Source organism: Zonotrichia albicollis, chromosome 5 (assembly GCF_047830755.1).
Source record: "Zonotrichia albicollis isolate bZonAlb1 chromosome 5, bZonAlb1.hap1, whole genome shotgun sequence".
Lineage (NCBI taxonomy): Eukaryota > Metazoa > Chordata > Aves > Passeriformes > Passerellidae > Zonotrichia > Zonotrichia albicollis.
Genome location: NC_133823.1, coordinates 72,878,481 through 72,903,356, shown reverse-complemented (window position 1 = coordinate 72,903,356; position 24,876 = coordinate 72,878,481). Strand labels below are relative to the sequence as shown.

Sequence of the window (24,876 nt, the reverse complement as noted above, 5' to 3'; positions counted from 1 at the left end):
ATAATCTTCCAAGAGTAATTATGGCTGATGGCAATAATGACCCAGTGAAAAATCAGAGTGTGCCATCCTTTCCTAGGTCTCCTAACTGTTGGATCTCGTGGCTTTCCTCTGTTCTCACACCCAGGAGCACCCTGGTTGTGAGCCCTCGTGGTGAGAGGTCTCCAGCACTTGGGAACAGGGAGGAGAGCTGATCTCACCAGCACATGGAAAACTTGCATGGCATTGTCTTAAAAAAGACAATGCACATCATGTGAATAATGCCAAAGTGCTAATTGAGACAGAAAGGTTGGAGAGGAAGGTTTGGTTTTTGCTTAAGACAGATTGCTATTTCAGAGCCATTCACAGGGATTTTGGTGACAGCCCGAAAGTGGCATGACTGAGGCAGTTAACTTTTAAATCTACCTGCTTTTGATCTTAATCATTAAAGGCAGCACTTTTCCCTCTAAATATTCCCATTGAAACCTCTGTAGCTGCTTGCAGTGTAAAGTATGATTTCATGTAACACAGGATCATTAAACTGGGAAAAATATGTTCAGCAAACTATCAAGCTTTTAATTATAGTTGTTACACTAAATTCCACTAATTTCTGAAGTGAGAGATTCTATTACTCTCACAGCTGAAGGGTAATGCCATAATTTTATTTTTCATGGGAATAGCTGTTTAGAAATGACAAATACTGAATTGCTGTGACAGGCTTTGCTCGGGTATTGCTCTGCTAGCCCAACAGGACTGTTTGGCCAGGTCTACATCCAAATCCTGGAAATAATTTGCAGCTGTAAGATGAGAAAGTGCTAAAAAGCTGGGTGATTTTTTCCATTATGGAAATCCTTCCTTACACCTCAAGCCCTCCTTTGAGCTGTGCATTCCCCCTTGTTTGCACACCCCATGTGTTAGGTCACCAGTGAAATTAATAATCCAGAATATTTCTGTGGGTGCAATCTCAGCTGGCTTTGAGCAGTTGAAGAGCAGAAAGGTGGTTTTAGCCATCCTGCAGTGGGCTCTTTCCAGGTTTCCTGCCCAAAATTCCCTCTGGTCTTTAACACTCACCTTGCAATATTTACAGCAGGGATGGTGGGTTTTGTTTCCTGATAATGTACTGGGAGCCTGTGCCCAGTTACAGCAGAAATAAGAGGGAAAGCATATGGGAAACCATATTCCCTTTCCTAATAACAAATACAGAGGAATTACACTTGATAATACCACAGACATGTTTGTTTATGATGCACATAAATCTTGGGATATGTTACTAGGAAGAGACATGCAGAGCTTTTTCATTAAAGAATTCACATTCTGCAGATGAACCTATTTTTTAAATGTAATGCATTATTGTTGTTATTATTGTTGCTATTAACCATGCAGCCTCAACAGTTCACACTTGTCCCTGTAACTCCTAAAGTAATACGATTATAGACTATTTAATCTCTATTAATTATAGATTCATGCAGATTAATGCTTATTTATGTATGTATATTCAGTTCCCCAACATCTGTGCTAATTTGTTGAATAACCTACAGTAAATATTATTACAAAGGAGGTCTCCAGTCTTGTGGCCCTCAAAATGGGAAATGGACAAAGCACTTTGATCCTCATCCCCTGAGCCCGTCTCCCTTGTCCTGCTTTTCCCCAGGTACAACTTGCTGCCCTCTAAAAACCATTGGGTCTCCACCAAAAAAAGCACTTGTGCTGTCAAGAATCACTGACAGCTTGAAGAGCCAATATTTCATCAGGTTTGGGCCAGGCAGGCAAATGCAGTCTGCTGTCAGAAAGGTGAATTCCATCATTTTTTAATACCATTTTTTACTTGAAGGGCTGATGTTTTGGGGTGAAAAACACACAGGTGCTGAAGCCAATGGATTTAATTGATTCTGATTCAGTCCCAGCAGTTCAAGTGGAATATTGAGACAGCTTTAAGGAATTGCCTCAGTTGTTGGTATTTTAGATTTAATGTGTAATGTAAAAGCTACGTTAATAATTCTGTCTCTTAAGTAAAATGAAGAGGCAGCAAAAACCTGAAATATCCATTTCCTTGAAATTCTTGTATTAAAGGAGTGTCTCAGCAAATTGTGTATTACTTGCATTTTTTAATTTCTGGAAGATCAGCAATTCCAAGGCTACATTTAATTATGGTCTTTGGATTTAATTTTTTTAATATTCTACAAACTGCCCCCTTTTCCTTTAGTCTGCCAGAGCAGATGAGCTGGCAGAACACAATTTTGTTTGAATCATATTCCAGGGAAACATTGTGCATTTCATAAATCAACATTTTTCTGCCGAAAGCTGTTTCAGTGGAGCAATCCAGGTTGATCAAGTAACAGGAGTATGAACTGCATTTTCCTCTGCCTTGTCACTTTGCCATTTTAGAAGGATTTTCCACCCATCTATAAGTATAAGGATAAATGGCTAAACAAGTAGGATGGAAGGAAAATTAAAATCCTAACCTCTCACTCTTTGAATATTTCCATACCATTGTCAGAAAGTATTGGGAGGGTGGTATTAGCTTTAACAGATTTAGGGTTTTTTTTAAATAAATGTTAAAATTCCAATTAAATGATGGCATCAATTAAAAAATTAAACTCTGAGATAAGAGATTCATCCTTTTCTGATCAGAAGCGTTAAAAATAACAGGGATGAGATGTGCCAGAGAAGCTGAGTGTGTCCCGCAGCACAGATCCCACTTGTGTTTGGGTGTTGTCTGGGTGGAAAATGGGAACAGCAGACTAAGAGAGCGCTGGTAATTAGCAGAAAGAACAGAAACATAGACAAGGGTAAGACTTACAAATACTTAGAGAAATTGTCATGGCTTGATAAAGGACATGTCAAATGTGTGCTTCTGAAGGGGAAAAAATACTTGATCCATGGCTTTGTTTCCTAAAGAAAGCCACGAAGTGTTTTAACTAATGCACTGCTTTGCAGGAAATTCTTATTAGCTTGTCCTTTAATTTTCTGGAAAGTACTGAAAATGAAATTCTTAATGGAATTGAATAAAAATGGTTTTGTTTTCTCCCTGACATTTCTGGGGAGAAATTGTGAACTAACTTAACTTACTATCTTAAGATATTATCTATAAAATAGGTGTGACTATTTAAGTTATAAATTACCGTATTTAACATTAGAAATTTTGTTGACACAAAATGACAAAGTTAAATTCCTAAATAGTCTTATATTAGAATTTCCCATGAGGTGAAAAAAACTCTGTAGTACTTTGTTGGGGTTTTTTTCTGCCTGGATGGAAAGAAGGCAGCTGGAGGTGTAGAACACTGGGAGTAAAAGCAGTAACTGAAAGGATCTTTGGCCATATTCACAGAAAAGACAAGGACTTTCAGACTTAATTTCTGTGAGCATATGTATGTAAAGTATAGGGGTGGATGGATATGGCTAAGGATTTGAAGCCAGCCATAGTCAAATATTTGGTTTTATACTTCATTGTGACACAGAGGTGGGCAGAAGACTCCTGGTTAATTATTGCTAAGTAGTTAAGTCTCAAATTTCTCATTTTCTCTGGGAGATTTGCTCAGTTTCTCACCTGTTTGTCCATCCCTCCCTGTCCCCACCCTTTTCCTGGGCACTGCCACTTGCACATCATTTGAATAATGCCAAGAGTGCTAAATTGAGCTTTTGCTCCAAGCGTTCCTCCTGCTCCCATTTGGATGACAAAGCCTTATTTAAAGTCACTTAAGTAACGCTGCTGAAGAAGCTGCATTATGGATGGGCTCCTGCTAATGTGTTTATTGCTGCTTCAAGTGCTTTTAAGGCAATAATTATGACTGCTCTTGCAGCCTGCACTGCCTGGCCCCTCTACAAGGCCATTCCATCATTTCAGAGTGTTGTTTTCTGTGCAGGAAGCAGCTGCTAGGGCTCCTTTTTAACTAATATGTGTTGTTTTAAAGCTCAGGTTAATGCAGGTCTCTGGAGGGGTTGATATTAAGCAGATGTGTTTTTTGGCTCCTATGGATTCCTAAGTGAGGCTAAATTAAATGGAGTACCACGTGTACCCTGGAAATATATTCCATTTTGCTATAACCTATGACTTCAGAATTAGTTTGGAGAAAGGATTCAAGAAATAAGTGCAAATCCAGGAAATCAGTGCAAGTGTAGAAGAGCAATGTGACACAAGTCAGCTTGTGAGCACCAGAAATCTGAATTTGACCTGGAAGACCTGCCATTTCTATATTATAAAATGTATTGCAACATTTTTTAAAACATCCAATTTTAAAATGCTTTTCAAAATGAAGTTCTCTTGAGTTCTTATAGCCAGAATGAAGGATGATTTCTCTCACTTTTAAAAATAATTCAGTTGTTGTTTTGTTGAGTGTTAGACTTTTTTCCTTGGGGGGAAAAAACCCCAAACATCTGAGATTAATTCTGTGTTTACAGAGGTTATTCTGAGATGAATTGCTTGTACAAACAATACCAAATTGAACCCTACAGACCAAACACCAGTGTGTTCCCTGGGACAGAAGAATATCAAGTGAGTTTTCAAACATTGAGGAAAATCTTGCTAGGGACATAATTGTTCAATAAATTCAAGAGGTAGAAAATTTGAGCCACCAGAATCTGTTTTCTGACAAGACTCTATAAAACACTCTGAAGACCACCTAATTTTGAGTGGGAAGGTGGCAGATGAGAAAACCCCAAATCCATTAGAATTCAGGAGGGTCCTTGGATAGACAGTCAATCCATCAGGCTGCCAAGGAGAAGGATACAGGTTCTGCTGGTGCCAAGGGAATTGTGGTGCTTAACTACACTGCTACTGAAGTTGTGAATGAAGGAATAGGACCTGTTGAAACAAAAGAAGAGCGAAACATTCTGTCTGATGTGTCTTGACAAGGCACTTGAGCAGTATTCAACACTCAAATTATTACAGAAAGAATTGGGTGATTCAAGAGACCTGAACAAGGAAAATATTGAATTAACTGTCACCTCTGATGAAGGAGAATGGAGCAGGGACTCCCATTTAAAAAAAAAAAATTATTAAAGTTTTCATGTAATGCCTCTCAGTTGCTTTTTGAATTCATTTTTAAGGACTTTAAGATTGTCCAAAAGTGGGAGCTGCAGACTCCATTGTGTCCCTCTCAGGTGCTTCAGAAGGTGACAGAAGTGCCACCCAGGCTCAGTGACTAATGCCTGGCTCTGCTCTGGGTTTCTGGGCTCAGCTTCTCCCTGGGCTGGCCATGGCCATGGTTCCTTTACTGGAAGGGGCTTATTGTGATTAAAAGGGTGTCAGGGTGACTGTTCTATCTCAGGACTGACCATTCTGCCATGCCTGGTGATGGGGCCCAGACATTTCCAGGAGTTCCACCTGAAAGCAGCTGTCCCTGCACAAAAACCAGGGATAATCATATGCTGGAGAGATGGAGAGGTTGAGCTCAGCTCCCTGCTGTGCCAGTACTTTTTAATTTGGAATTGCCAGGAAAGATGCAACTGCAACCTGATTTTTGTCTCGAAAACACTAAAATGAGCCAGAAATCACAGGCTTTAAGTGTTCCAGGCATTTTAATGATGGTGAAGGTCAAAGACAAAGTGCAGACTGTGGCAGTGAGGGGGTGTCAGAGACAAATTGTTATTTCCACTGCAGAAAGTGGAGCTCAGAGGGGGAAGGCAGACAGGCTGCAGGGAGAAGGGAGGCCTGCAGTCAGCACGAACAGAAATGACATTCCCAAGCACGGCTCCATCATTTACTGCAGCTGAGAAAGTTCCAGGATCCTCCCATCCCTGTAGTGACAATTGGAGGGGTTACAGAGAAGGGGAAGGGGGCTCTGGGATATGGTGGTGCTGGGACAGGCAATTTCTCCTCGATGATTATCTCGTCAGCTCCAGCTGGGAGAGTGGGATAAGAGAGGGGAGCAGGTGGTTCTGACTCCACCCAGAAGCAGGTTTGCTGCAGTCTAAATCCTGGGGCTGAGAGGAGGGTACCAAGTGAAAAGCTAAAGCTTTTTGTTTCATTTGGAGTAGGTTTTTGTTTGTTTTATTTATTGAAGGGTAAATGCCTTAGCTTGCGCTGTGCTCTTGCAGGGCTTTTGAGTTAATAATAGAGGGTGTATTTGTGAAACGTGCTGGAAAACCCTGGTGGCTGCATGGAGCTCTTCCTGGGTGAGTAAATATTGTACTGGCTCATACAATGCAACAGGAAAAATAGCAATACTTCAGCAAGCTCTTACTCCTTGTTTGGGAAATGTAGCCCTCTTTGTGCTCAGTTAAAAGCAAACTTTAAGGGTGAAAGCTTTGTGTTTTTTCTGTGTGGCTCTCCCAGAGACAGCATAAAAAGACATTTCCAGAGGTTTTTTGCCAAATCACTGATGCCAGTGATACTGGACTCATGTGGCTGGGACCCAGTATCATTTACAAGAACACAAATTCACTGTTTCTGCAAATTAACTGAAGGATTCTTTTGCCTTTGAAAATCAAGCACTGAGATAATGTATTGGCAGGCAGGAAAGGGAGAAATTCATTTGCAGAGGCTCGCTAGGCTCAAGATAGAACTCCACAAAGCTGGGAAAAACAGCTTTCTGTGGCTCTGCTGAGTTCCTGTTAATTACTTAGCCAGACATGACCTTGCACAACTTCTTCAACACCAGGGACTAGGAGATCTTCTGTGGTAAACAGAGCCCATAATAACCCTGTTCTCTAATCTCTATTTCTGTAGCTGATGCCACCCTTTATAAAAGTGTGTGTGTGTCATATATATGTTTATCTCCCTGAGGCACCTAATTGACAAATGGCTTTGTGAGGGAATAAGAACATTTGGGTTGCAGGAAGTCATTACACAGGCACAGGTTGACTTGTTTGATTACTGTTACATGCCAAGATTGCTATCAAGGGGCTGGCTGGGTATTAAAGCATTCCTGAGGGGTTTGGGTGGGCATAGCACCTTTGGAGAGCCCAGCAGAGAGTCCCCAAATCTCTGCTCTCTGTGAGCAGCCACAGTCCCTCCTCCCAAAGGCAGGGCAAGGCTTTGCCATCACTGAAATATCAGCCTCCTAAGTAGTTATTTTTGCCTCTCAAGCAGAGCTGCTGTGCCTTACAGGGTGAAGGCAGGTCTGCTGGTTCTTAATTGCCTCCTTCCCCAGTGACTTGGGAGATTGTTCTCTAACTGGCTGTAATTACCCTTTTCTGTAAACTAACCAAAGTGCACTCTGCTTTCAGTGTTATGCTCATTAACAGGATTCTCTTCTGTGGGTTAATGGATGCTGGGAATGTCCAGTCTGTAGGAGCAGACTGATTTGTGTAGCAAGTGTTTGTGAGTTACTCTGAGGAACAAATCTCTGCCAGGTTTGAAATGAAATCCATAACGTTGAGGACAGAGTATCTGTGGGTGCTCAAGTTGCAGGGTGGATTTATGTGTGAAACATTCACCTAAAAATGGGAGAAAAACTTTTTATTGTCCCCAAAAGAGAGCTTGAGGGGAAGGTTCTTTCTGAGCTTGTGCCTGCAGGAGATTTCTGCCTGTGGTTGGTGTTTGTGGTGTGATTACTTGTGTGAGGTGAGGAGGGGATTTATCCTATGAGTGGCACTTCTGGTGTTTTTGTGAGGAAGGTGGGCTGCTAATTTGGCATTGAGAAATGTGGGGAAAATGAAAGCTTCCCTTTGTACCCTGACTCAAACCTCATGAATGAAAGAAGGCTCACCATGCATTGCTTGGAAAAAAAATTAAAAATGTCTGAATCCCAGGCAGAGGTTTTTCCTTGTTATGGTTTAGTTATTGAGCAGCGTGGCCTGGTTGGTTTTCAGATGGATAAAGGCAAGAAGCACATAAATACAATTCTGAATGCTTTTAACAGCATCCAGCTCTTACTGCAGCCCCTGGATGTGGAGTTTTCTGCCGTGTCTCCTATAATGAGCGCAGAAGTGTGGCTGCTGTGCCAAGCACAGCTGGAAAGGTTTGCCTGGCAGTGTTGTTGACTGCTGGACAGTAATGGGGGTGACTTGGGTTGTTTCCTGCATAATGAGGTGATTCCAGTGAGAGCTCAGCTCTGAATCTCCAAGTGTCCCTGCGTGGACACTGCTCTGCTGGCACTGGGGGCTCTGGAACTGCTGTGGAACAGTAACATTCAGGCTTCCTTAGTGCAGCAAACCACATCAGAAAGGTGCTCTCAGAAAGGTGCAGGCAGGAAGCTATTGCTGAAAAACTTGTTTCACAAGTGCCTTTGGAGTGAGTTTCCTCTTGTGTACGAGCCCTTGCTCAGAGCATTTCCCCACGTATTTCCAGAGAGAAAGCACTTGATGCACAGTGCTCAGATCTCAAAGGCACCAGGCACTCCAAGTGCTTGGTGCTCAGAATCAGCCCCGATGAGCATTCATACACCTGATGTGGCTAATGGCTGTTCTGATGTGCAAAATTGTTTCAATTGTATGTGAGACTACTGCTCTTGCTGGGTGTTTGGCTACCCCAAAGGTCTGGAGAGGAGGCTGAGGAACATAGAAATTGTAGAAATGGAAATAAGGGTTTTAGAAATGAAATAGAAATGTGCTTTTGAAAACAAAAGGCCTGCTTATTGTTCCTGAAAGCATTGGGTATTTACAGGAAAAACCCTCCAGAATAAATGCTGGAGATTGTGATATTGCATGCTTAGGGATTCAATTAATCTCTATGATTCCCACATGTGGAAAATGACAAGAAATAACTGTCATGCTGTTGAGCTCTGTCTATTCTTTCTGAGCTGCACACATCTTTGAGAATTACTCTGACCAAATTTAATGGTGTCCCTGGATACAACAAATCAGGAAAATAAGTGTGGAAGAGCCCCCAGTGAGTAGTCTGTGGGCCTTTCACTCTGTCAGATGGTTATGCCACTTGCTCAAGTGCATGATGTGCTTCCACCCTGTAACTGGTAACTTTAAATGCTTGCCTGCTAGTCTGTAATGAGAATTATCCTGACAACTCTTAGGAGTCATGCTGGGGCTGTGACTTCTTCAGGCTCTTTTTTTCCTTTTGCTCTTTGTTTTTTTTAAATGCAGTGATGGTGAGGTTTAAAAAGGCAACAGTCTTGCAGTGTCCTGGCTACTTGACAGCAATAGTGAGAGAAATAATACAGAACAGGCCTCTAGAAGATATTATGTATGTGCAAGATATTATGTATGTGCAACATGTGTATGCCCCTACATAGACACATCCATAAGTGCATCTCTGTATGTTTGTGGGAAAAATGCCTTTTCATCTCAGGCTGTGGTTTATGCATCTGCTGGCTGCACTTGTGCACTTCCAGCCCTTACCAGGAAAAAGGGCTGCTCAGCTTTTACAAGCTTTGCCTCCTTTTAAACTCCCATTAGCACGCACCCGTGTCTGGGACGGTATCCCCCCGTTGTTGCCTTACCTTCACATCGTTGACGTTCATCCTCGTCCCCTCCTTCCCCACAAAGATGTCGTCGATGTCCACCAGAATGTATCTCTCCAGGGAGAGCGTCAGCTTCTTCCCCGACAGGAAGGAGATGGCATCGATGAAGATGAGCTTGTGGAGCCAGAAGGTCAGGTTGTTCCCAAAGAGGACTCTCTGGATGCCGTCGTGCAGGCCCAGGTCCTGGATGACGGTGGCGTGGAGGGCGGCGCGGGGCAGCGAGGCCGGGGTGGGCCAGCCCCCGTGGGGCTGCAGCTCGCCCAGCAGCACGGGCTGGTAGGTGGAGTGGTTGAACTGGAACACCGTCCAGTCCTGGCCGGGCAGGGGGCCCTGCTCCAGCCGGGGCGCTCTGGTGATGCGCAGCAGGGGCGAGCGAGGGTTCACCACGCAGTCCCGCAGGGCCACGTTGTTGTACAGCTGCAAGGGCAGCCCTTTCAGCCTGCTGCTGGGGGAGCTGTTCTCGTTGGCTTTATGAAAACCAATTATGCTAGCACTGTATTCCACACAGTATTTTTCCAGAAGCTCTCTATTCCACGAGTCCATGGACACATACTTTAAAATATTCTCGTATATAACGATGGTGTACTTCCCTCTCCCGTTGTCTGTGAGAGGGGGAATGTCCCCCTTGGCTGGCGCAATGACCATGTGGTACTGAAACCTGCTGGACTCGAGGATGGCTACGATGTCTTGCCCCAGCTGGGAGTACTGGCTTTCCACGAACAGGAGCACAGTGGGATCAGTCCTGGAGGGATCAATTGGCTTAGGTGTTCTCAGCTCCGCAGACCTGTAGGGCAGAAGTTTGAGGTCCTCGCACTCTGCTTGCCCAGTGGTTTCCACGAGGGCCATTTCCTGCTTGTAGCCAGTGTAGAGGAAATAGGCGGAGATGACAATACTTGCCAAGCAGAAGGTGGCCAGGAGAATGACCAGCATTCGGAAGCTTCTGTGGAGCTTCCCGATGAGATTCATCTTTGGCAGGGCTTCCAGTTCCTGCTGGACTTAGCACTCTTGCAGGTGCTCCTCCTAATGTGCCATGGGAATAAGGAGTTGCAGAAGTTCCCTTTCCGAGGTGTTCATGTGACCATTGCAGTGCATTTATGAGGCGTTCGGGGAGGCTGTAAGGCTGTCGGAGCGGGAAGTCAAAGGATCGGGAAAGACAAATTGGAAGAGGTTTTCTCACAGAGCAGCAGCTGCCAATAATCGATGAAGAGGACTCTTAACATTATCTGCAACAAGAAGTAAAAGAAGAGTAAGTAAAACAAAATCCATAAAGCAATTAAAACCACACATTAATAAGGCCAGTGATTGATACTGGTAATGTGAGTAAAGAGGGAAGTTCTGAGTAGTTCAAGGAGCACTCAGTGTCACTTGCTTTCTTGGTGCATTAAGATAAACTGCATTAAACAGCTCCCCCGTGTTCTTAGGATACAGAAACAAACTCTGAAGAAAACTAGTTGAGGATGTGCATCTCCTTATCTGCTTGTCTTATCTAAAATGTGTCGTTACTATTGCAGATGGAACAATGGAAGATTTTAGGGGCAACGTTTGGACCAAGTGAATGTTTGTTAAATCTGGGACCATATTCTGCATCAAATTCAAACTGCATAAGGTATAAATTCTGTGTTGGGCTGAAAATCTAATGTTACCAAAGTGAAAGATATGACAGGAGTTTGAGGAGAGACTTGTAGGGCTTTCTCTCCAGTTTCCATTCTGCACTTAGAGCAATCAGAGTTCATGGTCCGGTTTAGGAGCTATAAAGATTCTGTGGGGATTTTCCAAATGAATGAGCAGGCTGCTACTAATGTGGGGTACGGCTGTGCTTGGCTCTGCCTCCCTCAGCGATCAGTGGGAGGTGCTGTGTAGAAGGAGAAGTACCTCAAGGAAGCTGTTTTAGTGCTGGGTGGGCAAGCAGGTGGTGTGTGTGCTGGTCCATGGCACCTCTGGCTGAAGCTCTCAGCCTCTGGTCTGTTCCTGTATGCATCAAGGACAGGGTGCTCAAACCTCATTGCTCCCAAGCCCTTGTGCAATTCCTGGCAGTTCTGCCTAAGTTCATGAGAAATTGCCACTGGTAACAATAAACCCCATGATTCAGAGGCAGTTAAAGCTAACTAAATAAATAGCCCTTGCTGCTCTATGAATTTAAGCAGGAATTAACATCTTTGTGAATTATTGATATTGGTTGTTTATTGGAACAATGTGAGACAGTAAACAGTGAACTATTTTGGAACTGCTGGGAAGAAATGCTTTTTCCAGTCAGATCCTTCCCAGCTGATGTGTCCTCTGCCATTAACTCAGATTACATTTTTGACTTGTGTGCTGAAAACTATTCATTCATCTTAAGGTTTGCACCTAAAACTGGAAAATGCTTGAAAGAAGAAGTTTGTTTTCTGAGACCATTTGTGACGCTGGTGGGTTGAAGCTCTTATCTGATTTACCTTCCTGAGCTGGAAGTTTGGAAGGAGATATTGAGACCCCTGGATTCTGGGCTGTTCCAGTAGTGACCCTGCTCTGTCACATAACTGGCCAAGAGGGGAGTGAGGTAGGGACAGAAATAGGAAACCTCCTATGCATTTACTCATTTCTTGTGTGGGAGAGAACAAATGCAAGAGGAATCACAGCTACCATTAGACAATTGAAGTCATCCTGATAATCTTAAGAGCATTTGCCCTGCTTTGGTGCTTCCCTTGTTCTACAATTGTCTGCCTGCTGGAATTTCACTTCTTATTAAACCTCCAATTAAGATTCCCTCAAAAGATAACACCGGATCAAGTGAAGCATCCTCTGCAAGACGGTGCTGGAGTTTGGGTGGCATTGAGGACTCGCTCAGGACTTTATCAGTTCAGGACTCCTGCTCTCCGTGGAGGGACAGCCTCCAGGGCTGGGCCGTGTGTCCCCCCAGCAAAGAGCGGACTGCAAAAAGCCTTTCGGTCAGCACCAGACAGGCAGGTGCCTGGGGAAGAGCCTTGGACTCCGCTGCCCGGGCTGCGCATCCTCGGCTTGCTTTGGGCGCTAGAGGGCGATCGCTTCTTGCTTTTGCAGCGCGCTGCCCTGCTCCGGCTGCGCTCCCGCCACAAGGCAAACCCCCACGGCACCCGAAACACCTTCATTAACACCCCGATGATTAAAATTAAATAAAAGCCAGGAGTTCTGCTCGAAAAAATGTGCCACTGGATCACCCTGGGTGGTTTGCAAATGTTTCAGCCTCCACCTGTGGCACAAGGGAATAGCTTGTGAGAAGACCTGAAATGGCACGGTTTTTCTGCAGTATTTGGCCCTGCTGGATCTCCTGGGTACTGGTATTGCAAGCTGTCAAAACAATCAACTTCACCAATATTATAGCTTGTGTTACTAAAACAGGAGAAGGCACTGACTTTATACTAGTCAAAACAAAAGTATGGTCTTCATCCCTAATTATTTCCTCCCAATAACACTGCTAAAATCTCATTGAGACAAAATATGAATAGTCAGATTTCATATTAGCTACTATCTGTTGTATGTAGACGTTGTAATTAAGTGCGAGTGTTCCCACTTATTGAGATGCATAATTACCTAAAATTGATAAAGAATTTACACTTGCATAAGGAAACGTGGCATTGGAGCGGTCCTTTTTTTAGTCTGCCCATTGTTTTTCAACTGTTCTGTTGAACTGATTATACTGTTCAATAAAAAAAAAAAATGGTGTGAAGTAATTAAAGGTTATGAAAATAAATCAGCTAAATTAGCCATTAGTGGAACTTTCTCCAAGGCATAATTGGAAGTTAAGTGCCATTTGTGCCTTTGAAACTCTCCTCCTTAAAGTTCAACAGCTTTGCATTCACTCCAGAATTCAACTATCTTCCTAGAGTTCCGTTGCTAGATGTATTTGAGCAACATGAAAATAGGCCATATTTCATAATTAAGTGTTACTTATGGAGCTTCATTTTGGTAACTGGTATTTGAGGTCCTGTGGTCACTGATGAGCACTCAGTGACTCTTCAGAGAGGTAAAGGCCAAAGCTGGGCGCATTTGGTTGAGGAATCAAGGCTGCACTCATCCAGGGTTGGTCCTTCAGTAGATCTTGTCCATTCAGCTGATTTCCTCCATGTGGGGCCCAGCAAGAGCAGAACGCTGCAGTACAGCTCTGTTGTGATGTCAGACACATCTGCAGGGACTCTAATTTTTCTTTAATCCAGGCAGCTGAAGAAAAATGGAGGTTTAAAAATTGCTGCCTCCTTGCTAAATAACACTTCCTGCTTGCCCGCAGAAAGGCGTGTGATGGATGACTAAAGCGTGCTACTTCTGAAGATGATTGATTGGGAGATTAGGACTTGACTATTTAAAACTGATGGCACGACAGCCAGGAGAAGCAGCCCCCTGGCAGTGCCACGTGGTAGCTGTGCAGCAGGAACTGAGGCTGGCTCCTCATGGGCAGCTCCCACGGGCGGGCACAGCTTCCCCCAGGGCTGGGTGAGCCAGCACACCTGGTGTGTGGGCTGGGGGAGCTCCTCTTGCCTCTGATCGGGGTGGGCAGAGGATCCCTGAGCTCCTTGAGCCTGTGGGAAGTAGAAATAGGGATGTGAAGCCATCAGCTGTGCTGGCTCACCCTGAGGATGGAGCTAATGGGCTTGGCATCTGCAGAGGGCTCAGAGCGTGGCAGTGCTGGCACTGCCCAGCAGAGCAGCAGGGCCCTGGTTGTGCCACAGCACTGTGGCCATTCCCAATCTCCTGTCTGCACCACAGGGCACTGCTGGGAGCAGTTCACCTGGAGGCAGGCCAGAGCTTCCCCTTCCTTATTCTGTCATCAATCAGAAGTCAGAATGTCTTTATTGTCTATATATAAAACTTCCCTTTAGGCTAAAAGCCTAATGTAAAGCCTTTCCTTTTTCTTTTCTTTCTAAGCTTGTATGACTCCTGTCATTTACTGCCAGCCCAATGAATTATGACAGCTGCCTTGCTGCTGCTTGCATGAGACTCCTCATTCATTACAGAAACAAGCAGCCTGATTTGAGTGATAAATGACTCCTGGTGACCATTTGCAAAAATTCAGGGTTTCTGTTCACTGAGGAAGGAGAAAAAGAGCATTTTTCTTTTCTTTCCCTCAGAAAAGTTTCCAGGAGATTTTTTTGGCTGAGCTCACAAAACTCACATCCTCTTTGAAAGTAATTCTTTTGTTCAAATTTAACTAAGCTGCAATGTGTTTTATGTTTGTAAATGTGGCTTTGTTTGAGAGAGGTCTCAATACCAGCTTCTCAAAGCTCATCACAAAGTACTAGAAAACTCTTTTTACCTAGCATAAGGCCGGCTTCTGAGCTGATAAGGGCTGGAGAGCTTCTGACTTCTATTTTATTATTTTTGAGTGGAGAGGCTGCTCAGTACTTTCACGTCTTTTGTTTCTTTGATATGCATAATCATGTGTAAGTTGAACACCCAATTTTTCACTATTTTCACCCGTTTGATCAAGTCTATATTGTACATATAATCTTGTGTGATTTCAGAAAGCTAAATGATGCCAGAGGGTGAAGTCAATATTCAATGAATATAAAGCAAAGAATTTGAAATACCTCAACTGGTGCACTTGATGAAAGCTGGTGTGATTTTGAGCATGAAACAATACTTGGAAGGGAGCTGTTTGACCCTTCTGACTTCTATTTCTCTTTGAGCTTTTCCAGATGATTTCAGAAGGTGGTGAGAAGGCTCCCTGGTGGAGCAGTGGTTGGAGGGTGATTTGCAGATGAGTTTTGCCCATAGAGGGTCTTCTCACACCTGTGCACATCCTTTGGTTCCCCAGCCCAAATGTGACATTTCATGTGGCTTAGCTCCTTGCAGAAATGTGTTTTAAGACTTAGCCAGACCACCCTTGTGGTGAATGTTGCCTGATGTTCAGCCTCACCGCTTCCTTCTTGTGCCCCATTAACTTCCAGCAGTCCCACGGTCATTTGGGCCACCCAGAAATTCCATAAATATCCCATCTGGGATGTTTCAGTGAGGCCTCCTCCAAATGGCACCGTTTATGGGTCTCTAATGCATTGGTACTGCTGAACATAATGAGCAGTTGCAACATTTTCTCAGGAGTTTCTGGCTCGTGCTCTCTCTGGAGTGTCAGGAGTGGAAGCTCCCAGCAATCAGTAATTAAGGTATAGTCTAAGGAGAGCCATGCACGAAGAGAGAACCTATACATGTATTTCCTGTTTCATGACAGAGTGGCTCTAGTGATCATCACAACAGATAAGTGTTAGTGACCACACTCACCATCTGAGCAGCTCCAGATGTTGTGTGGTGGTACCACAATTAACACAATACACATGATATTTTGATGTCACAGGCAAAACAGCTTAACTCTCAGGGCAGACTTAATTTAATGGTTATTTTAAATATACCTTCTCAATGCAGTTCCTAATAAATGTGTCTCTCTAGCATGACTGATGGTGTTAAGATCAACCACTTCTCACCAAAAATTCAAAAAGCTAAACAGCATTAGAGGGATCAAGCCTGGCTTTCCCAAGGTGGCTGAGCTGGAAACAGCAGCCCCTTGCATAATGGCCTTCAGCAGCTGTTTCTTGATGTGTGTAGGACAGCAAAAGGCTGAGAAGGTGGTGTTGAGAGATGATCTGAAGGGCAGCAGCTTCGTGCCCAAGCCACGATGACAGAACCAAAATGTCAGGGCAGGGAGCTGGGGCTGCAGTCACAGAAGTGTGTGCCCTGCAGGATTGAGTCCTTGCTTTGCTTTCCTGGTGGCATTACTGCAGAGGGCAAGTGGAATCACCGTGCTTTCAGTGCCCCAGCCCGGGGGAATGGAGGCGAATAAAACCAGGCTTTGCACGGTGCTCTGAGGCAGCCCACAAAACATTGCCCTGACTTGATGCAGCAAATCTCCTGCTCTCGCTGGGTTAATGGCTCTTCATCACTTTTCAATTCATAGTTTAATGCTCCAATGGAAGCCAATTTGAATTCATTTAACTCTTCAAATAAAACTTTTGTGAGATGCTGTATCAGATGTTTTAATACAGTCCATCTATTCTGGTACTGTTTTCCCCTTTCCTAAGGCTGTCAATTAGCTCTCCAGTTCCAACAGAATGATTTGTGCTGCGAGCTCAGCTGAGACACAACATTTGTGCAGTAGAATGGCTGCCTAACTAGGACTCCTAAAAGTCAATCAGTGTAGTAGCCAAACTGTACGTGTTGCCTGAACGGGTAGAAAAGCTAAGCCTTAAAAAAAAAAAAAATTGCTAAAAACCTTTCTTATGGTTCTATCAGAACCAAGTAGCCGCAGATTTTCTGTATTGATTTTGACAATTTACCAAGGATTACAGGTTTATGGGTGATTACTAAAACTTTACTTTTACAAAAAAAGATATATATTCCCAGGCTCTGGAACAGCCTGTTAGAAGCTGAAGTATTTGGTCTTTATGATTTTTTTTTTTTGGTAGTTAATTGTTTCCCACACTTTCTGTTGTCCTATTGCTTTTCTGGGAGCTAAAAATGTTTGCCACCATGTGAGATAATTAAAATGTGTCCACTCTTTTACTAATGCCAACATATTTCACTGAATAACATGTTTTGTGGTGTCTGTATCCTGTCACAGGGACTGTTTGTGAGCAAGTCAGATGTGGTCACATCTGTGCTAGGAATTAAAAGGAGGCCACTAACTTATTTCAGAGGGACTGCTGCTGTCACATAGCAGTGATCTATTGCTGCTGCAGAGGAAGTCTATTTAAACCCAGATAACAAAGACTTTGTACTTTAATCTCTCATACAGCAAGTTTGCCACGTGAAATTTAAACAGGGCTTTATGCTGAGTTTGCTCAAGCCCAGTTCCAGCCAGACACAGTTTTCAAGCTCTGTGTACATTGATTCTCATTATAACAGCTTCTCTTTCTTTATTCTTTGAGTAATTTCTGCCGGAATCCCCTATCTCTATCTTTGTCCTCGCTGGCTGAAGGATTTGGTTATTGTTGAGAGGATTTGGTAGAAAAGAGGGAGAAGACTCAGAGTTTGGTCCCACCAATCTCTGATCAGAGCAGATGTGAGGTCTGGGGCATCACCCAAGCCCCCAGTCCTGGTGTCAGCCTGGCAGGGCTTGGCAAGCAGTGGCTTCCAAGCAAAATGAAGCAAGGAGAGTAGATGAAGCCAGGGTGACCCTCCACGTGTGCCTCCTTTTTTTTGTGTGTGTGTGTGTGTGCTTCTTGGACTTCCAAACACCTTCTAAAGGGGAAAATTCAGTCTCTTCCACCTTGCTCATAAATACTTGCATTTAGCACTGCTTCTGTTGCATGGCAGCTGGGGAGCAGCAAGTTAAGTTTATAGTATCTCTCCTGTCTCTTCCTAGTCTTAGTTCTGCACTAGGTCCTAGGCAGTCCTCCAAGAAAATTTTGAGTCTTAGTATCAGTTCTTTACAGGCAAGATCAGCTTTTTGTGGGGACCACTTAGGGCTGCACACATGACTGCTGTCAGTAAACCTAATCTAGACAGAGAAATGTGGTCATTAACAAAAATACTACAGTATCCAAGAGACTTTCCCTTTAATGTACTTAAGTGTTGCAGACAAGACAGTCAGAGGAAGTTTTATGCAAGATGATTAACACAAATTGAAATTCTTACCTTGAAATGGCTGGAGGGGTACTGTTTGCCTATCAGGAGGAAAAATGCTTTATGGTGAAAAGATAAGGCAGGGAGTAGCATCTTTAATTTCTGTCTCTGCCACTGTCATGCTTTGCCCTCTGGAGGCCAATGATTTTTTTTTTTCAGTATTTCATTTTCCCTGTCTTTGTTGAGGGAATACTGGTCTTTTCTACCTTTACATGGACATTAGCTGTAAAATACTCCAAGATTATTTGTTTGGTTTGGATGTGTATAGCAGGGATATTGCGAAGTGTGCTTTTGGGAAAGCCAGTGCAAAATTCATGCTTTCATGTGCAGGCAAATGTGTTTGCTGTGCTTGCTTCCTATTTCTTCTTTTTTGTTGTACCCTGGTTAAATTCCTTTGTGTTTATTCCTGCCACTGCTTTATGGGGTTTCTCTGAGAGGAGCCACTTTGTCAGCCAAATGAAAGATCTCTGTAGAGATTTCTGGTGTGTCATCTGTGACCTATAGATACTGTTTTGCTCTTGGTTCAAAATACAAACAAATGTTTCCTTTTGGAAGATCTATTCTTTGTTTTGTCTAGATAAAGTTCAATTTGGAAATGCCACTAGTAGGATAAGGGTCCTGCTTGGGAATTCAAGGGATTTTTTTGTTGAGTCACGCTCAGCTCAGAGACTGGAACTAGAACTAATGCCATTAGAGCTCTGTGATGGAATAGAGAGGCTTTGATTAACCTCTTGCTTTCTTGAGAAATCTCTGTTTATTGAACTACTGAAGCATTAACTGATTGTTGAAGGGGGAGAGTGTGGAATAAAAAAAAAATCCAAATGGTTGTCAGTCTTTCTGAACATAGTGCCCCTGAATCAGGCTGGAATTGTCTTTACATCCCTGTCCTCCTCTCCTGGAGGCTGAATCTATAACTCCACTGGGTTTTCAAAAACAATCTCCAGGGTGTATCATGGACAAGGAAATCCAGCCTGACTTTCTGGGTTATGGAAGGGGCTGACAAAATTGTGTCTCGTCATTTGACACAATATCTTGTAATCCATAAAGCTCAGTTTTAGGTAACCCTATACACATAGAGACTTTATTTTCTGCTAAATATTTTTTTTTCACGGGGGAGAACACCTTATGGGAGGTCCTTCAGTTAAAAATCTAAGTGTGCAGAATGATTGCCTGTGGTTGATGCAGGCACATGGATCTTGCACCAAGGCTGATGGGGAGTTAGTCTGATGAGAGCCTGTCAGGTGTTTGGAGGCATGTGTGGCTCACTTTGCTTGCTGTGTGCACACTGGATATCACAAAATTCTCTTAGTCTTTAACTGTGATTTTTGAGGTACAAACAATGGTACCATGCCTTTCTGCAGGTGATTAATTCCCCAGGACGCTGATGCACAGTTCCACTCTAAACAGCAGGACTCAAAGGGGCAGAGTAGTGGAGCCATTTAAAATTGCACCCCAAATAGGGTCTATAGAGTAGTGATAACTAAAAATGCCCACCAGCTATTTAGGGGGGGTGGAGTGCAAGTAGTCTGGCAAAATATCAAGGCAGCGGGCCCTGATTTTTTTTTTTGTTTAAATTAAAAAACCCTGAGAAGCTCTGAGGGCTTTAAAATCAAATGTGATCAGTAAGTCTAATTTCTGTATCTTACCTAGAAGCCTAGAAGAGTGTCCTTTCCTCCCATTTCCAAACATTTCTCTGTGAATTACTTACTGACCACCTGCCCTCCCTTGTGGTGCTTTAGGGGGTAATCTCTACCCCAGTGAGAGAGACTAAATTCAAGAATACTCTGAGGGTCTGAAACTTGAACCCTGGCCTCCTCCTTGCACAATATGGTCCTATGGAAAAGGACAAGATGTTGGCTGGAAAGCCCCTGGAAGTAGAGCACAGAGGAGGTGGGTGCATATTTCATGACAGACTGCTTTAACTTTCCAAACAGCCGCCTCTTTTACGGCCAGCAGCTGCTATTAATTATTTATCAGAACACTTATTTATACACTAAAAGCTAAATGCAATCCTTTCAGCAGAGCCTGGCAGAGAGAGGGCTGGGATAAGTAGCTGTGGATAGTCCTTCAGGAGGGGAGGTTTCGTGCAGAGCTCTGCTCAGGGGAGAGCCTGTCCACATGATTCTCTCTGCTCTTTGTGCCTGGTACCGATATTTACATGTGGGAGATGAAAACCCAGCCATTAGCAAGAGTCTGGAGCTGTGGGGCATCAGCCTGATCTCCCTTAGCCGGGTTTAGTAAGGAGAGTTCTTATGCCACCAGCATCCAAGGAGGAAGAGGGAATCCCTTCCCACCCTGCCCTGGCTTCTCCTTCTGTGTTGGCTCTGGCTCTGTAAAACCCATCCTTGCAGCAGAGGAGGGAGGATGAATTTGCTTCCTTTGCCTCCACTTGGGGAGAGCAGCTGTGACCCCTTCTGCAGCCAGAGGGAAGGGAATAGGTTTTAATATTTCTCTCTTCCTTTTGAATTGAGTTCAAATGGCCATCCATGGCTTGTGGTGTCAATGTGTTCTCATCAAACTGACATGGTTTCTGTACTGGTGTGCTGTTGCCATGTAATTCTGGTGGCATTGCTGTTTAGGTAAAATACTATTATTTTTCTGTAGCAACTGTAGTTTCAGTAGGAATTCCAATTCCATTGTAATTATTAGAGACCGTAGTTGTAATAAATGTTTAGGATTGATGTGCATGATTTTCATTTTCTTCCAGCACCTGAGGCTTTTAATGGCTCAATTTTTTCTAATTTGAATGTTGATATACATGGAGAATTGATGCTGAATTTCTATCTAGCACTCTTCTGGATGGCTTACCTTGGTGGGGGGCATTGCTTTAGCATCTCAATAGGAGAGAGAGACTTGTTGCTGTGAGCTGTGCCTTCTTCAGCCTATCTCAACATGGGAGGCAGGACTCTGATGTTCTACCCAATTCCCAGCAGAGACCCTCCTTCTCCCTAGGAGTCCAGCCCTTCTACCTCCTCTGATGGTCCTCAGCTGCATGCCAGGCCTGAGAACAAGGGATGTGATGGGCTGCCCCCTTACACTGTGCTCCTTTACACGTGCAAATGGTTTCAAGCCAGGCTCCCCTCCCTTTGGGAGGCGTGGAGAGCCCTTGGCTCACCCTAAGCTCAATGCCCTGCTCCTGAAATGACTCCCCAGGCTGGGCCAAGTGCAGCTTCCTGCACAATTCCAAGGTAATCCTGGATTCCTTCAGCCATCCAGGCCCCAGCTTGCAATGCCTTGCTGCTCTCAGCCCAGGGGTTGCTTTGTTCAGAAAAGCCAATTGTGCGGGTATGGAAAGCAGTTTCTTGGATGCACCTATGGACCTGCAGAAAGAGGGTTGGGATTGGGTGCTCTTTAAGGTTCCTCCCAAGCCAAACCATTCTTAGTTCTGGGATTATTGCAAGGCAAACGCTTGATGAAAGCAAACAGCAGAATATTCATGCAGCTGAAGCTCAGCCAGCCCTGTGGTCATAGAGGCAGTCAAAGCAAAATTGTTTGTGGACAAATCAGAATGATTTGGAACAGAAATGATACTTTTTATTTGGTAGAAGTTCGTTATATGGCTTCCTTTACTGCTTGTAGAGAAATGATGACTCTTTTTCTGGGGACATAGAGTTAAATGCAATTTTTTGTTTATCTAACTGAAAACTCATAGTCAGAACTAATAGGAGCTTATCAGCATTTTCTGTGCTCAGTATTGCCATGGGTTTGCAATATATGGTCACATTTTCCTTAAAGTATCTCATTGTACTGCTGTGATAACTCCTGTACTGCAACCTTAAAAAAGCCCCTCTTTACTTTTAGCATATTTTTATCCTGCTCGTAGTTAGTATGGCAGTTGAACTCTAGAGCAGCTCATGATTCCTGCACGGTGCTAAGGCTGATCATGGGCATTACAGGGAGTGATACAGCAGATATCACAGCCTCTAAACACCCATAAAGTTTTAATAGGGCTTGCAGAACTTGATGGTGTGGGTTAATAGGGTGTTCAGGCTGAAAAGGATTTGTATGTGGGGGGTGTGTGTGTGCAAGTGGTCAGTCACTGAAGCATCCTGCTCTCTGCTGAAATGTAATCCTTTGAATTTGATTTACTCTGATAAAAGGCAAGTTAGAGGAGCATTTCCCCAGCCTTGCAGAAGAGAGTGGTGTCAACAAGACGTGAAGATACTCTGCTTTCAATTCTGAGGCTTTCAGACATTAGGCATCTATTATGAATCCAAAAAAGGCCATGTTCTGGGGAAATGGCACAAAAGCTGACAGACAGCTGTAAAGTTGTGCACAGAGCAATGGCATGAGAACATCCAACCCAACTGGGCAGATCATCGGGTCTGGTTGATAAGATTCTGGAGGGAACTCAAAGCCAAGAATTTCTTTAGTTAAATGGATTGGCAGTGCAGAGCCCACCCCAGCCCCTCCTTTAGGACAGCATTCCCAAAAGCAAGGCAGGCAGTACAGCTTTAGGGAAGGAAAAAGGTGCATGGGGAGAGTGCACAGACAGGATGGGGAAAGAGAGGGAGCACCTGGAAACATGGGCAGCTGTTGGAACTTTGTGAACAAGGAGATCCTGCTGTCCTTCCAGACTGAACATTTACAGCAGGAGGATCAGGATTCAAGCTACTGAAGAAATGGGGTGAAAATGAGTTACTTCTCTTTTTATCTTGTTCTCTGAGAGCATTCAAAGCTAGGAGAGGTGCAGTAACCTGCTACAGGGGGTAGGCCAGATTCTGCAGCGTTGATTCGCACAGAGGGAAGGAGGGAGGCTTCAGGCAATATGAATGAGAATGTGGAAAACTAATGTTTTACTAACAGGAGTTAGTAAAAAATGACCTGGTAAATTCCCTGGGGAAAAACGAATTTCCTGAGCCTGGAGTTTTGTTGGTATGTGTGGTTAGGACAGTGCAGGGCTTGTGGGAAGAGACTTCTTCACCTCTGAGCATTTTCCTGTGAGTGTTCATTCCTAGCAGCAGTGACTTGGAGCCCCTGTGCCAGCTGTGGGATAAAACCCCTGGGCTGCTGCTGGACGGGGCTCTGGAGCATCTGAAGAGCCCACACTGATTTCTTCAGTTTAGCCCTTGCTGCCTCTAACCATCCTTGCTTTCACTCTATAAATGATCATGCTGTTTAAAAAAAAAAAGTTTCTGACAGATGTAGTTTGCTATCAAAGTGCTGGAAGAGAGCAGATCTGTAGGTTTTGGCTTCCTCACAGTACAATTACTCTTGCTTTGGTGCACAATTAATGTATCTCCGTGGAAAGCTCCTACCAAGTCATTTCAGTGCAGTAGTACTGCTGAACTTTGCTGGATGGTAGTAAAAAAGGCAAAGGATGTGGAGAAGACTAAAGAAGCAATTGTATCCTCTTTTCCTCCTCACCTAACTTCCCATGCTCTCCCTTCTGTGATCTTTCATACACGTAGGCAGACAGCTGCTTCCCTTGGGAGCAACACCCCTTGGCATCAGGGGATGTGGCAAAGACTATCTCATCTCAAACTTTCAAACAATCCTTGGGATGGCAGGCCCCGGGCAGCTTTTGGAAGCACTCACTGTGCAGAGGTTCCAGGCAGATCATTGGGCACGTTCTGGGTATTTGTACCTGCTCTGAGTGTAGGCACTGTCTGTGTGCTGCTATGAATGTGTGAATGTGTGCCCACAAGCAGAGGTTGAGAAGCTGAACACCTTACCTAGAGAAGAATTTCTTTCCTGGTGTGCAGCAAAGAGACTCCTGCTATTCCAAGCTCTTCACAGGGCTCCGGGTGAACCAGGCAGAGTTCTCAGCTGCCAGCAGCTCTCAGCAGCATCCCAGGAAGGCTCCTCTTGCTCCGGCCCCAGTCACTGAACTCCACCGGCGCAGTCACATCTCATTTGTACCCAGCCCGTCCTTTCAGAGCGAGCAGCCAGCTGGAACGATCCAAACCTCTGCTCAGCACAGCGTTCCAAATGCAGCTTCCTTGCTGGGCACGGGGATGGCGCCGGGCTCCGGCAGAAAGGCTGCGGGAGCTCTGGGATCAGCCCCGGAGCCGCCGCTCGCGGTCCTGGCGCGGCTCCGGCTGCCGCGGGTCTCCGGCGGCTCCGCGGGGCTGCGCTCGGCAGCAGCGGCCGATCCCGCCGCTACCCAGCCCGCAGGCTTGCAGGGACTCGGAGCTGCCCCGGTGTCATTCCGACATCCGAGCGGGGATGCTCGGCGAGGGCGCCGCGGCGGGGGCTGGCTCGGAGACGAGCCGCGTTCCTCGCCCGCCGCCCCGATGGATCCCGCGCTCCGCCAGGATTTGCATCATCTGTCACCGTGCGGCTGGACCACCTCCCCTCCTGCCCGCCCCAAAGGCGGGAGGGAAGTGCCTCTTCCAGCTCCCGCTTTTACACCTGGAGCCTGCAGCGGAAAGCCTTGGAGCAAGGCAAAGTTGGCAGGATCATTTTTCTGGCAGGAGGATGCTTGTGCCCCCAGTGCCCCCCATCACTTCTCACTGTCTCCAGGTGCTAAAAAAAGAGGCTTAACAGAATCCCAGCGCTGGAAGGTTTTTTGGTTCCTTCTCTTGTTAGGTCACTGATAAGATCATCTGATACAATAAAAGGTGGGTTTTAGTGCATGACCAAAATCAAGGAGGAGTCACCCAGCAAACATTCCCTGGCACCAGCAAATATTCGGTGCTTGGAGGTGAAAAGTATTTTCTTGCTGTATGTGACACAAGTTCCACCTATTTGTTGCATAATTTCTTATTAAAATCCTTCATTTCATCCAGCTGGATACAAAACCAGCCTCCACAGCCAAGAAACATGATTGCTCCGTGATTTCAAATTATATTACAGAGGCAAAACTAAACACTTTGTATATTAAAAGAATTAGATTTCATTCCAATCTAATTTTCAGTTTTTGCCAGCTTGACATCTTTCACTCCAAAACTGTTCTTTGTACAATGCACCTTGGAATTGAAATTCAGCCAGTTCTGTGCAGCAAATGTGAGGAGAAAATAGTTTTGTTCAAGGAGACTGG

At 44.5% G+C, this 24,876-nt stretch overlaps 1 protein-coding gene across 2 annotated transcripts in view; it reads right to left on the bottom strand.

Moving 5' to 3' along the window:
* LOC102065129 (N-deacetylase and N-sulfotransferase 4) overlaps nucleotides 1-24,482 on the bottom strand; it is a 62,962-nt gene extending 38,480 nt beyond the window's left edge. The window contains exons 1-2 of one of the 2 annotated variants that reach the window (XM_074542074.1): nucleotides 23,570-24,482; nucleotides 9,312-10,555 (exon numbers count right to left, since the gene is read on the bottom strand). In XM_074542074.1, coding sequence (XP_074398175.1) covers nucleotides 9,312-10,298 — 987 coding nt within the window. In that variant the 5' untranslated portion in view covers nucleotides 10,299-10,555; nucleotides 23,570-24,482. The remainder of the gene's footprint in view (nucleotides 1-9,311; nucleotides 10,556-23,569) is intronic. The other variant, XM_074542075.1, reaches the window with a different exon arrangement.
* Between the last annotated feature and the right edge of the window lie 394 nt (nucleotides 24,483-24,876).